This window comes from Pseudochaenichthys georgianus, chromosome 23, assembly GCF_902827115.2.
Source record: "Pseudochaenichthys georgianus chromosome 23, fPseGeo1.2, whole genome shotgun sequence".
In the NCBI taxonomy this organism is placed as follows: Eukaryota; Metazoa; Chordata; class Actinopteri; order Perciformes; family Channichthyidae; genus Pseudochaenichthys; species Pseudochaenichthys georgianus.
The window spans coordinates 11,378,210-11,392,163 of record NC_047525.1 but is presented as its reverse complement, the minus strand read 5'-3'; the positions used below and the strand labels follow the sequence as shown (position 1 = coordinate 11,392,163).

Here is a 13,954-nt window from a genome sequence, read left to right as displayed (position 1 = left end):
CGCAGGGAGCACCATAAATGGAGAGTTCGCAGTGCACTTATTCTTTAAAGAGGCTCTGGACTTTATTCTTAATGAGTGTTTATCTGTATGAGGAGAACACGTGTTTCGCTCTGCAACTGGGATACATCCAGGTGAATTTACGAGGAAAGAGGAGGTTGTATGCTGGCTAAACGGCCAACTTTAGGTGTGAATTTACATTCCAGCTTTGATTTAGCACCTGAGCTTAAAACACCAGACCTGCCTCGAGTAGATTCACCTTTGTTTTTAAGTGAGAAATAATTTGGAGCTAAGGAAGATGAGGCTCATAACTCCATCTTGGCAGCAGGGGAAAGTTCGAAGGGGGTGAGAACCAGATGTAGGACGACTTTTAGGGCCCAAGGTGGAGGCTCATTTCTCCTATAAACACCTCACATTTAGAGAATGTGGGGAGTAGGGGCTCCATCCAAAGCAGCCATAAAGATGGAAGAGTCATCGAAGAAGACTGGCAGAGCGGTGTCTCGGAAGGGAAGAAGGCGCAGGTGTTTTGGCACCTGCTGGTTGGCCAAAAGGTTATTCTTGTTTTCTAGATTGTTCTTCTCCCAAATGTAAACACCTGTTTATTATTAAAAGCTGGAACAAACTTAGTCCAGAAAGTAAACCCGTAAGCGAGACGTTCGGGTTGTCCAAGATCTGGTCTCTGGAATATCCTCCCCCCTTTTCTCCCCGTGTCACTGCTGAAATCCAATCCAGGGGTAAGGCAGGTTCACAGGACTCCCGGCGTAAGCTCGCGTCCTGCAGAGAAGTTGCTGTCTTTGACATTCCTCTCTCGCTCACTCCGCTTACTCTTGTGTTCCTCAGGCAAACCCCGCCAGACCACAATTTAAACCGCATAATAAACTGTATAAAAATGCAGCTACCTCAAATAATGAACCCTCAAGCAGTTCTCTTCATCCCTCGGATAATCAAAAAACAAGACCCTTTCGTATAGCAAATCTATTTAGGGATACCGAGCATGATTAAAGATACAGTAATTACTCCTCTACCTCGCTTTCTATATCTATTCTTTCATGTTAATTGAGCCTTGCTGTTGCAATAAGGCAGAAAAGGAAACAATGATATGAAATGACAACCTTCTGATTAATGTCTGCAACAGAGAGTCTACATCTTTAGAAAACAATCTTTAAAATATAAGCTGTTATCATTCATTTACTCACATTAAGTACATTTGCTATAAACTGGATGAAGAGTTTTGTTTGAAACCCAATACGTTTTATATTTTGCTTTTTGATTCTGCTGCTGTAAAGGAGGTTGGCCTTGCTCTTGCCAAAAATGCCATTCCAGTAATGATGGGATCAAACATTCAGCCTCATTTATCCCTTCAGTTGGCAGATGGAGCAGTGGTCCGTGTTTATGATCAGGATCATTTAACCTCATCAGCAGTCTCACCCTGTTCTGGCAAACCTCCAATATTCAATATTAAATACAGTATGTAACCAAATTGTGAAAGATGTTTATTTGAAAGTGAGCTAGCCTGCGCATGCTTTCGCGTGGATACTGTCGACTTTGCACACACGTGTTTGGCTAAGAAATCGGAGATATTGATTAAGATAAAGTCTGTTTGATGAGCGCTCTGTCACACTCGTATGAGCCACATGGGCTTGACTCACAGCTTAAACAGAACCAGGCGTGGAGATCAGGAAGCAGGCATCAGGGAGCAAATACACCGGATCCCTCCGCCTCACCAGATTACTCCTTATTCTCTCATGCCTCATTACTGCCTCAACTCACCCCCCCATTATTCATACAGCAATGATACAGCTCATACATTGTAGGTGTACAGGGTGTTTACTTCGTGGTGAGGGTTTGCAAATGTGTATGTGTGTCGCTTTGTTGGAAATAAAGTGTATATGTGTCCGTGGTCAGTGCCTGGATGTGCATTCCTTAGACTTTATTGGATTTTAGTGGCTTCACGTTCTGCTGAATCACTGTGAAAACTGTGGTGTGTGTTCCTAGAACAGCTACATTCTAGGAAATCTACAAGATATATTGCTCCAATAACCTACTTGTAAAACATGCTATTTTCAGGCTTTTATCAATCTGATCAACAGCACTTTCTGAATAATTTAGAAAGAAGGTCTGCTTTGGTAGTCTTAGCTGATATTCCATTAGTATTTTGTAAGGTAATCTCTCAGATTTAAATCAAATATGAGTGGAAGGAAAAATAATTTGATGCCCATGGAAATGTCTCGGTTAGGTGAAACTGTCCGTGAAAAAGTTAATGTCCGGGACAAATGGGAGAAATAATGATTGAATATTAGGATTGTTTGTTAATATGGCAGGTTATGGAACGAATCGAGGCATATAGATTTATAATATTTTAGAAGCACACACCAGACGAGGGTGTCTAACGTCTTTGGGTTGTTTTGGGGTAAAAAATGCTGAAATGTCAAAGACCATTGCTGACAAGTAGCCAGAAGCAGGCCAGGAGGTCCATGTGTGTGCCGTAAGGTTAATATTCGCTAACGTAGGACAGCAACCTGTGCCTGCTCTACATTAGACCTCATCATTGGGGACGGGTGGCGCAGTGGTCTGTGCATCCGATCATCAGATCAAGGGCGCCACTGCATCAGGCCGTTGTGTCCTTGGGCAAGACACTTCACCCGGATTTGCTCCTGTGGGTATTGTCCACAGTACATGTATAATACCAATGTATACTTGTGCCTCGATGACTTTGAGGCGTGAAGATGGACGGTGTGGCGCAGTGCGCTGTGCAATGATCATCAGATCAAGGGGTGAAACCCGCCGCTGCTGCGTCTGTAAAGCCGGTGTGTCCTTGGGCAAGACACTTCCCCTGAACTTGCTCCTGTGGGTATTGTCCACAGTACATGACCATTGCATGTATCATATATGTGTAATGTGTGTGTATATGTAAAGCGCTTTGAGTCATTGAAAAAGCGCTATAATAAATGTAAGGAATTATTATTATTATCATTAGCATCTCCCCTTTTCCTGTGGTGAACATAATAATGACTGGGAAGTAAAATCTGTGATTATAGGGAATTCCTGGCAGGGCTAAGCATAGGCCTCTCAAATCTGCCGGCAAGGGCATACATGATACAAATAGCTATAGGTTAGCAATGCCTGCGTGTGTGTTCTCTGAACCTAAACACTGGTGTATTCATGGCATGAAGAGAGCTATTTCTTAGTGTGTGTATGCATGTCCCCCAGACTCACGTCCATCTAATTGCTTGACTTGCAGCATGGACAGCTCCTGCAGGAGCTCCAGCTTGCGCCGCCTTTGGGCTGTCAGCGGGTGAGATGTTTGACAGCTCCTCTGTCAGCCTGTCTTTCTCTGCCCAGCTCTCTCTGTTTAGCCATTCCTGTGTCTGACCTTGCTAGCCCTGTTGAATGTTTTATTATTCCACCTCCCAACACTTTGAAAGGTAATCAATGACCATCAATTCAAACAAAGACAGTGCCTCTTCAAGGATAGCCAAGGTCAACTAGAGAATCCTTGGTTCGTACGTTGGCATTATCGCTAATCAACGACCTATTGTTGTGAAACTATGTATGCAAGTTTCTTTATACTCCTTCCTTTGTGTGTAGTGTATTTCGGAAAATGTGGCTTTTAAATTGGTTAAATACTTTAATATTATAGCTTTTCTATCAACTGTGCTTTCAGGGGAAGAACATAAGGCATGTATTATTTATTTATGGATTAAGGCTGAAAACTGATTCTTTATTCCATTATTGAAATATTTTATGACTTGAATGGATTTGTTTTTTAAGCACCTGGATGAACAAGTGTTTAAACAATCTTTCTGGAGTCTACAGCCAACTGCAGAAGAAACAGGTGAATTTGCCTTTGTTACCTTTACAGTAAATCTTTGCTTTCCCCCAACTCTACAAAACAAAAACAACCCCCTCGACCTCATCCATATCATGTCACTTTGGAAATATAGCTTTTTTAACCTAAGGCAGCCCCAGCCTCGAAGATAGCAGAGAGGAGTCCCAACAGGTTGATATTTTTCCTTTGGTTGTCCTCCATGACTAATAAAAACATCAAATCTGAGAATCCTTTGACCCGTATCTCCTGCAGGCGTCCCCTCGCTCTGAGAGTCTCTGCTGCCTCTCAACAGTAAAGTCAGAGAGATTTAATGTCTCCTGGAGATGACTAGAGGTTCCTGGTGTAGGCAGGTGAAAGGTCACGGCTAAGAGGCTCATGGTACGGGCTGGTTCTGTGCAGGAGCGGTCGTCGGTGACATGTGAAGTGAAGGCCAGGTGCTAATTGTAGCATAGGGAACGCAAACTAGCTGGCAGACGAGCACCATGATGGACAAGTTGTCATCTCAAGTTTCGGCTCTTGCAGGGAATATTAGCCAATACCTTAGCAGGTCAGCCAGGCAATGAAACCAGCAGTTGACATTGGTGCTAGATAACATCACGCCGCACTAACACACACACACACTTAGCCAAGGGAGAAAATACACTCTGCGTTCACATGTCATATTTAGATGTGGCGTCTGTTTTGAGAAGCTAAAGTGAGAGAAGGCATGCATAAGAGCTCAGGCATTCAATCCAGCCATATGATTCCCATTAGAAACGTCTGGATATAGATGATTGGCAACAGACAACAATCGTCAAATGAATGAGACGCGGTAGATATATAGCCAACTCTGGCTTCTGTCCATGTCAAGTAGTTGCAGTACAGTACGTTTGTGCATGCTGTTTGCATTTTGACTGCCGAGTACAGCGTGCCTGAGAATGTTGAGTATGTCTCTTGGGCAGACAATCGGACGACTCTGTCAGCCAGACCTCCTGGGTGGTCTCCACAAACTGGAACAACACCTTAACTTCCCTGCTGCTATATGTAAACGCCACCAGTCATTACTGTATACCGTCAAGCTGGTCTCCAAAGAGAATGGATGGCCGCAGCAACAGCCATTACTTATCTCTAGAGGGTCCTGTCAGTTGCCAGGATAAAGTCTTTTACTGGTGCAGTATGTGTTAGTAGGCTAGCACTGTGTTAGGTGAGTGCAGCCATCCAGAACTGAACCAGAAGAGTTCTAAGGCATTGTCCTGACAAAGAGAAATGGTATTTGGCACCAGGTTGAAAGTCAGGCCTCCGTGATGAAGCCCACTCCATCTTGTGAGGAGCGATGAATTGCAAGGGGGCGGTATAAGCCCCTTCTTCAATATTTATCAAGACGGGTGATTGGTGTCCTCCCACTGGCTGCCCCTGACGACCACAGAACAGGTTCTCCTTGAACTCAATAGAAGGCAAGTCTCATTAACATGGAGTTAATTTATTCATGCTGGCCTTTCAGGTACAAAGCCAATTGATGAGGGCTGAATTTGCATGGGAGACACCAAGGTTGGTTTGTAATTGGCCCGCTGTCCAATCCTGAAGTGTTAATTAGCTCCAGGGACCTTTTGGCTTGCGTTCAAGAACTGGTGTTAATCAACAAACCCAACACTCAAGTCAATTTGTTGAAAGCTGCTCATCCCTGTTTCACCAGGGCTAAGCTAATGTTTGACAAATCAGAACAATGCAGTATTGTTCTGATTTCATGAGGTGATTCTTATAATACCGTTTTTCAGTCTTTACCCCTATTGTACCACAAGTTTTTCCTAGAAAATGTACCACGAGGACACACTGTTTTTCCTTAAGTGTTCTTCTGCCTCTTGTCCCATCAAATTGGAAAAATTGCTTAAAGTGACACCAGCTCAGTCATGGGCGGTCCAACAGTACAGTTGCCTCTCTCATAAAGATCCCACATACTTTCCACCGACAGTGAATCCATAATTATTACGAGACTGTGTTACAACAAACCACTCCTTGTATGGACACCCCAAACCAGAACCATGGAAGCGTTGTTTACTACTGGAGTCATTGCTGAAAAACTCAGCCTGCAAAATGGTTTGTATGATCATATAACCAAGTCTGTCAGAAAGTCTTAAGGGTTGAAAACCTGAGTGAAGCTTCTTTGTGGTTTTTGCCTTTCCTCTCCTGGGTATATACTCACAACAGGAAAAAGCAGAGATTCAGCCAATCGAGGACTTCAATCTCCTCTGTACTTTGACCATATTTTAATTATATTTCTTCAGTTCACCACAGTTACATAAAAGAGCATGTTCTGTTTTGTTCAAATGTTGAGTCTCTGTGGCTTGTCTCTGGGTTATTATCATGGAGCCTGTGCGTGTGAACAATCGATTTCCCTCTACATTTTACAGAAGGCTTAATTACCCCCCTCAGGAATCTTTGGATATATTTTATTTAAGGCCTGTAGTGACATCGCATAGCTTGTCTTGTTTTTATGTACCAAAGAGCGTGTTTAAAGGCGAATATGCATTCATCAGACAACTTCTCTGCAGAATTGACTGTAACCTGATGTCATCAATCATTATTCACTTGATTATTTTAGTCTATTAAATGTCAAAAATAACAGAAAAATTGCCAATGTATTGGTTTTCGTCCAACCATTAGTTCAAAACCAAACAATATTCATGATCTAATCACATTTCTAAGCCAATCGACAAAAAAATTGGTCAAACTCCATCTGCTGAGGCCATGTAATACACTTGATGGCACCAGAATGGGTAGTCGACTTACGTTGTTTCAACGTTATCTTAGATACTTAATTAACAATGGTGCTATCAAACAAAAAGGGAATCAGCAGGTTGAAAACAGGGGATGCTAGCGTTTTTGCGTTATCCTAAGAGGCATACACCACTTTTACACAAAAAGGTCATCTGTATGCTTGAAGAACTGCTCTCTAATATCTGAGAAAATAACCCTGATGATGTCAACGGGTTTTCTTGGATTGGGATTCGAGACCAAGGGCTTATAGGATCTGCTCCGCAGCAAAGAAAGCAACCTGCTGTTTAATATTGAATGACGGCTGTCGCTTCTCTGCCCAACAAAAGGCTTTTGTGCTGCTTCCGCTTGACCACACAAAAACATGCATCAAAGAGAGGGAGAGAGAGAGAGAGAGAGAGAGAGAGAGAGAGTCTGAGCTCTCCAGTCCCCACCTTGCCCTTTAACCCCACTGTCCGTCTCATGGATTAGGGTGGATTGTATCGCCATCGGTCTGCCATTTGACCAATGTGGCACCATGGGTCAAAGCTCAAAGTCAAAGGCAGGACACTGGGGACTGCTGTGAGGTCCACTGGGAGGTGTTAGGCCCACCTGCCCACATGCATAATAGAAAACCCACCAACTGTCAAAGCTCAAATCCTCTTTTTTCTGTTTCTTTTTTTCTCCTCCAGCTGCAATGAGGACAGCTATAAAGAAAAAACAACACAAAATAGGAGATTTCATTTCCTCAGCTTTTGCCAAACCTCTGTTGCTATGCACAAAATATCATCCCTAAAACAGACCCCTTAAATGTCGGTAATGCAGAACAGGTCTCTTGTTATTGTTTGGTTGTTTTAGTATCCACATAAATCTGCATCATCAAAACTACACTGTCCACAACAAGCTGCTTTTCCTCAGTTATGACGTCCACAAACACTTTTGACACTCTTCCTTCTCGGGAAGTTGTGTGATGTCAACAACAAGGAATGCAAGACTCTACACTAACCACATGTGGTTCAGAGGATTTATTCATAACTGAAACAAAAACAGAAAACAAGTGTGCTCCAACTTTTGTTTTGATATGTTGTCCCGACATCTGATGTGTCGCTGTGAGGTTGTGGTGCCTAAAATATGATGGAACGAATTTGGACCAAACGCTAATCAGCCGGTCTACAAAGGCTTGATAGGGAGGTTATGAGCTGGCATTGATTCTGTAAACAGATTGCCCCAGTGTTTATATTAAATAACTCTGAAAAACCTTGACAATAGTTCAGAGCAGCACACCCCTCTCCCTGAAGGAGCAGGTGCACCATCTGGCAATGTGAACTTTTGATGTTGGTTTACAATGCTGCAGCAGTGCAGGCAGGCATGACTCATGTGTTTGTACGAGATTGAAAGCAGAGCACTGAGGAGATACTGGATCCAACGGTATGTGGCCCCAGAGGGTTTCATTTTGTCTCTCAGGGAATGATCTAGACCCATGTGACACCCTCCTGCTGTGTCCCATCACTGCACCGAACTTAACTAGCCCTTCACGAAAAATTCAAAGTGTCCTATTTCTCCCCACTGAGAAAAACATTTCACCAAAACATTAAACAGTTATTCCACACCCCTCTGAACAATTAGTTCTCCTTGTGGAATTTTCTGGAGGGATGTTGTCAGAAGTAGAGCTGTAAAGATGGGAGTGTACCATAATGTCCAATAGCTAGGCTCATTTAACAGTAGGGTTAGTGCTTTTTCTCTTTTATATTATTTAGTAAATGTGTCTGATAGTTGTAATGAACAATTGAGCATATGATTGACCTTGAAAAACATGAATTCAAATGCAAAATCTTAACTCGCTAAATTAGCCACACAGCTAAACTAGCTTTCAAAGAACAGACTGGTTCCCCCCAAAAAAGTGTAAATTCACTTTTTTGTGGGTAATGAGGATAAATGCGTAGCTGTTAAAAATTATAAAACATTTTCCAGCTGACTGAGTCAATGTTGGCTAAGCTGTTAAATAGTTAAACAGTCGTGAGTGAATTCAGAAAAAAAAACTAATTCAAAAGGTCAAATTACCTACATGTCAGCCATATTCAATAACTAACCAATAGCCATCGAACTTTATATGACTATGTTTTTTTAAAAGGTTAGCATTTGTACCTAATAATCCAACTATAGCAATTAAGGCTTGGTCTGTCTAAATCAACCACAAACCTTGGCATAGCTGCTTTTGCATTTAGTTTTTCGTAGAAAGAATGCTTCTTTTTAAATACCTCTTCTTTCACCTCTTGCATTTTTCTTCACCACAAATATTTTAAAAAGCTGTGGTTTTTTAGCTTCTCTCTGCCCAATGAGGCTTTAACTCAACCACTGTGGCAATATGCTGTAGGCTAGGATTGTAAAACTCCTGCTCAGACCATACTCTATACACAGCTGTATGTTTAGTGGCAGCTGTAATCTTTAAGCTGCAGAAAAATCAGCTATTAGTGTTTAAATTATGGTTTACTGCTACGTGTAAAAAAAAAAAAAGTACAGTAGTGTGGTCCTAGAGGTTTTTCTGAATACCCTCCAAAGACTTGTTATGTGACGATGTCTGAAATGAATCTGAAGCCCTGCATGTTTCTAATTAGCCGAGTCTTTCGCCCTTGGTGGCTCTCGCTCTGTCAGAGCAAGCCGTGTAACATGTTAAACCTTTTCAGTTTTCTAGGAAAACAATGCGATGTTATCTGCGATGCTATCTCTCCTCAGCTTCGAAGCATAAGGCTGATTCGATCCCTCATTAAAGACGTTTCTCTTTGTTAAGAAAACATGGACGCTTTCACCCTTTTAATTGTATTTTCTGGCAAGTCAGTTATGTGTTCTTCATTATGCACCACATGATGCTTTTGCCTGAGATGATACAATACCCAGCGCTCACTTCAAGACATTAACCATATGAAGCAATAGGTAAGCATGGGTTGTATAGAGTGAAGTATCGTGGGAAGCTCTCCTGTGACTGAAGTGGTTTGAAGTTAAACACTTCAGTCTTTACGAGGCGAACGCCCCAAACAACAGCTTGTGATCAGAGTAAGGGGTGCCACTTTCCTTCAAGATAAAAGACCCCAGCCTCAAAAGCGTATGTCTCACAATGATGAAAATGTGACTTTCGCCTGAGGCATAGAAACAAAGCACAGGCAACCTGTTTGTTGATTAGAGGAGGCAACACAAAGAGAGCTGAGAGACGGTCATTGGAGGGGAGGAAATGGAGGCTGTTCATCTACATTGCCCCCACACCCACTGCTCTCAGCACAGATTGAAGAAGTGATAAATATGCATGAGTTTGGCTTCGACAGTGAAGGCCTTTGATGGTATGGTTGGGAGTTCTCTATCTCTGGAGCAAATAGGCTGAAAATCACTGTCTGAGAGTGTTTACTTGGTGAGTGAACAATATGCGCTTCTAATGAGTAGAAGACTTTTTCATAAAGTACATACTGTATTTCTTGCCTGATCAAGTACTTTGTAGTCACAGCTTGTCTTTGACTAAAGCGGCCGTATAGGTTGTTCGCAAGTAGCGTATAACAAACCATGGTTGTGTGAGGAAGTCAGTTATCGCAGTGTAAAGAGTGAGGAAGGGTGAACATTTACTTATTTTTCACTTTACTTTATGCCACATGCGTATCAGAATCAGAAACAGGTTTATTGCCAGGTAGGTTCACACATACGAGGAATTGTACTTGATGTCATGGTGCAGACATAAAATATATAACAAGAAATCTAATATAAAACAAAACATCTTTAAGGACACCGTAATAAAATATAGCAATATAACAAACTCAATTTACAAACCCAAACCTCTATATCTTCCTAAGCTTTACCAACTTTTGTTTTAATTCACTACTGTAGTGAATTAAAACAAAAGTTGGTGAGAGATCATTAACTAGGCGTTTAAAAACTGACATTTAGGAAAATTGAAATTGAAATCAATAACAATCTTAAAAGCTAAAAACTACAGATACACTTCAAACTTAGGAAACAATTACAAAAAGATTACAAATCTGCCCATGAATCCAATGCAAACGATTGTTATGACACGGAACGATGACATTGCAGTTTGGAGCCATGTTTAAAGAGCAACATCAAAATTCCTAAAAGTTAATATCATCTACTTTTCTTTTAGGATCTGTGGGCTCAAGCACTGAGACCTAATTAAGAGATATTGTTTTGATCACAGAGATATACAAAGGCTTGTATGTAGCAGCTTCTCTTGAGTTTAATTTAATAGATTAAATCCCGGTGTGAAAAGCACGTTTATTTCTTTGTTTTACTAAGCCTTTTTCTTCTCTGTGTGTCCCTCAGACCTGCAGGCCTCCCAGTCCTTTGAGCACTACAGCATTTCAGAAAAGGCCATGGACTACAGGATCCTGCAGATGGACGAGGACCAGGACCGGATGTATGTGGGCTGCAAAGACAATGTCCTCTCCATGGACATTAACAACATCACGCATGGCACACTCAAGGTCAGCAAATCGTTTGTTATTAAAGTCAGGCATTAACATTATTTCATACAATTCTGGCATCTCCTTTCTCTCGCCAAAAACAAAGGAGATTTCACAGCATGTCAGGCATATCAAAAAAACTGCAGCCCTGGTATTATTCTCATCTGTGCAAATTACCATACATTTGCCACGATCAGAGCCATTTAGGGTTATTCAAAAGAGACGTAAAAATGCTCTGATAACTGATTCTGTATGCAGTGAGGGAGTTATCATCAGTGTGATTGACAGGCATGAAGTGCATAAACAGATGGGAAAGCATTTAGGTTCCCCCAGGGAGTGCTGCACCACATCCATTCTTTCTAAGTAAATTGCTTGTTATATTCATTGAGTCAGACCTCCAAGCACCTCTCCCGGGTTTAACAACTCACACATTTTCTACCGACAGTAGCTGGCTACCATCACTGACATCCTATCAAAACTGTAACTTTGACATTTATTTGGTTCATTTTTCGCAAATGTTCCCTGTGATTTCCGTTGTGTACACATAACACGATAACATTTAATGTTGGCATATACACATGTCTTTCAATCTGTTGATGCCCCCCAGTGCTCACTTCCAATTCAAATGCTGTGCTGTTTATCCCACCAGGTGTTCTGGCCTGCGTCTACAAGCAAGATAGAAGAATGCCAAATGGCAGGAAAGGACCCGACGGTAAGAATCCAAAAACCCCCAATAAATAATAACAAATGAAGAAAGCTGTTAATAATCTTAAAATGTAAGTTTTGGACGCCATAAACACTATCTTAATGTGAGCCAACTGAATGAAATACAGAGATTAACGACAATATGTCCGACGCTTTTCTGCCTTGATTGTCGAGATCTAGAGGAAACGTTGTGTCAGCTGTTCCCAGATCCGTTCCTCCGAGTGCGAAACTGTGCATGTGGCCTCCTGGGATTTCCTTCTCCCATCTGTGAGCTTGTATCATGTCCAACCACATGTGTTAGCGGGCGGCAGATGTCTTCAGGGTCACCGAGTGGCCCGGAGTCCTCCTGGCATCGGCACAGTTTGTCAGGCGTGGGAGGATGGAGGGCCGTAGAAAAACAAACCACAATCAAAGCTCTCAAATGGGTCGCAGCTCATTGACGCAGGGATTTCATAACCCGGCCTGATTCTGAGAAGCACTTGTCAGCTGCAACAGGATTTAATGAAGGCATACTGTAGGACTCAGAAGACTGATTACCTACGCCTCTGTTTCCCTCTAATTGGGTTGTTCTGTTGCTTACACACACCGCAGTGCAGAGTACAGAGAGAAAACCCCTCCTGAGCAACTTCTAATATGAATTGAAACCCTAATATTCAAAGTAACAATACAAGTTACCCTAGAAAGCATGAACATGGCTGCCTGTTCGTCTCGACCATCTCTCCATCCCCTGACAGCAGCTGGGGTAATGGAGCCAGGCGTTTGTAGAACATGCTGTTGCAGAAATAGAGAGGAAGCTGTTTCCAGTCACTGAGTGATTTGTGCTCTGAGTCATAGCCCGTCTGCTGCACACAGGCTCCCACAAATATTTGGGTGAGCCATCTTTGTGTGGAGCCTCTCAGTGGGAACCTTCTCCCTTCTGTCATCCCTTTTCTATTCACAACTCTGCCAGTTTCTCTTCCAATGTTCTCATCCGGTCTTACTATTTTTTGCCCCCTTTCCTTGGTCACTTTTTCCAACTCTCGGTTTCGTCTTTACCGCACTATATTTAATTTTCTCTCTTCCATAATGCTGCTCTTCTTCCTCATGGGGTTTCTTCATTTGCATCAGTGCCCCCATATATCTGTTATTCGTTACCCTGCACATCTGTATATATTAAGTTCCTCTTCCCAGATACTATCTGTGGTCGAGAGCGGCTCCAGAATGCAACCGCACATCCGCTGCCCCTGGGGGGGGGGGGGGGGGGGGCACAGAAGGAGACGTATAGGCCAACCAGGTTGATTACATCTGTTTGCTGCTAGCTCAAAAGCACTTTGAACTGGATGTGATCACCACTTGAATTTGAGACTGGGGGCTGCTCATCGTATGCATAGGGAACGCCAGAGGGAAATACAACAGGATGCGGCTACCTATATATCCGACAGAAGATACGGGTGCAGGCCCCAAACCCGTTGGATGTGTGAAGGTTGAAGGAGGGTGTAATGAGATGATACGGGAAATAAAAAGTGTGGAGAAAGCAAGACGGATAGAGATAGGGAGATAAATAACAGAGATGGGTGTGTGACGGTGAAAGGTTGTTTTTCTTCGATAGTTCCCAGTGGAGCTGTGTGCCGACCGCGAGCTGCAGCAGCTGCCATTCCTGCAGCCATGGCCAAGTTCCTGAAGGATCCCCCGATACATCTTCCTCTCCTCCATACCTCTTCTTTCCTACACTCCTTTTTCTGCAAGCTCAGGCTTAATTAGCCACAAAGTCCAGCTCTCCCGCTGCTGCCGTTTGGTACATGTAAGCAGAGCTGGAGGAAGATCTGCCTCACCTAGATATATCACATATACCACTGACACTGTTTTTCCACTGGCCTTAATTCCAGACCAGTGAGCTGTGGAATTGTTTGATTGTGTATAACCGTCATAGGAAGTGAGATACGTTTGAATTACTCCCTCAGTTGGAATAGGATACTCTAGGAGAGATAAACAAGTTCTGGATTTGGTATTCACGTTGGCTGTGTACCAGGAAATACTGCAGACGTTATCCTCTGTAATGTCTGATGAGGTTAAGAAAATATCAAAGTACCTTTTTAAACATGCTGGCAAGTATCGGAGAAGTTGTTCCATCTGCTATTCATATTGAAAGTTATTAAAAGGTATTTAAGCTTGTATAAAGTGAATGTAATGATTGATGAACAGTGGCCACTGTGGCTACGAGTAACACTTAGCTAGATGCTGAATTATTGTGTTT

At 42.5% G+C, this 13,954-nt stretch overlaps 1 protein-coding gene across 1 annotated transcript in view; it reads left to right on the top strand.

Moving 5' to 3' along the window:
* The window catches only part of sema3c (sema domain, immunoglobulin domain (Ig), short basic domain, secreted, (semaphorin) 3C), a 35,665-nt gene that overhangs the window by 5,432 nt on the left and 16,279 nt on the right, over window positions 1-13,954 (top strand). Inside the window, exons 3-4 of the mRNA XM_034074926.2 lie at window positions 10,877-11,037; window positions 11,666-11,728. Coding sequence (XP_033930817.1) covers window positions 10,877-11,037; window positions 11,666-11,728 — 224 coding nt within the window. The remainder of the gene's footprint in view (window positions 1-10,876; window positions 11,038-11,665; window positions 11,729-13,954) is intronic.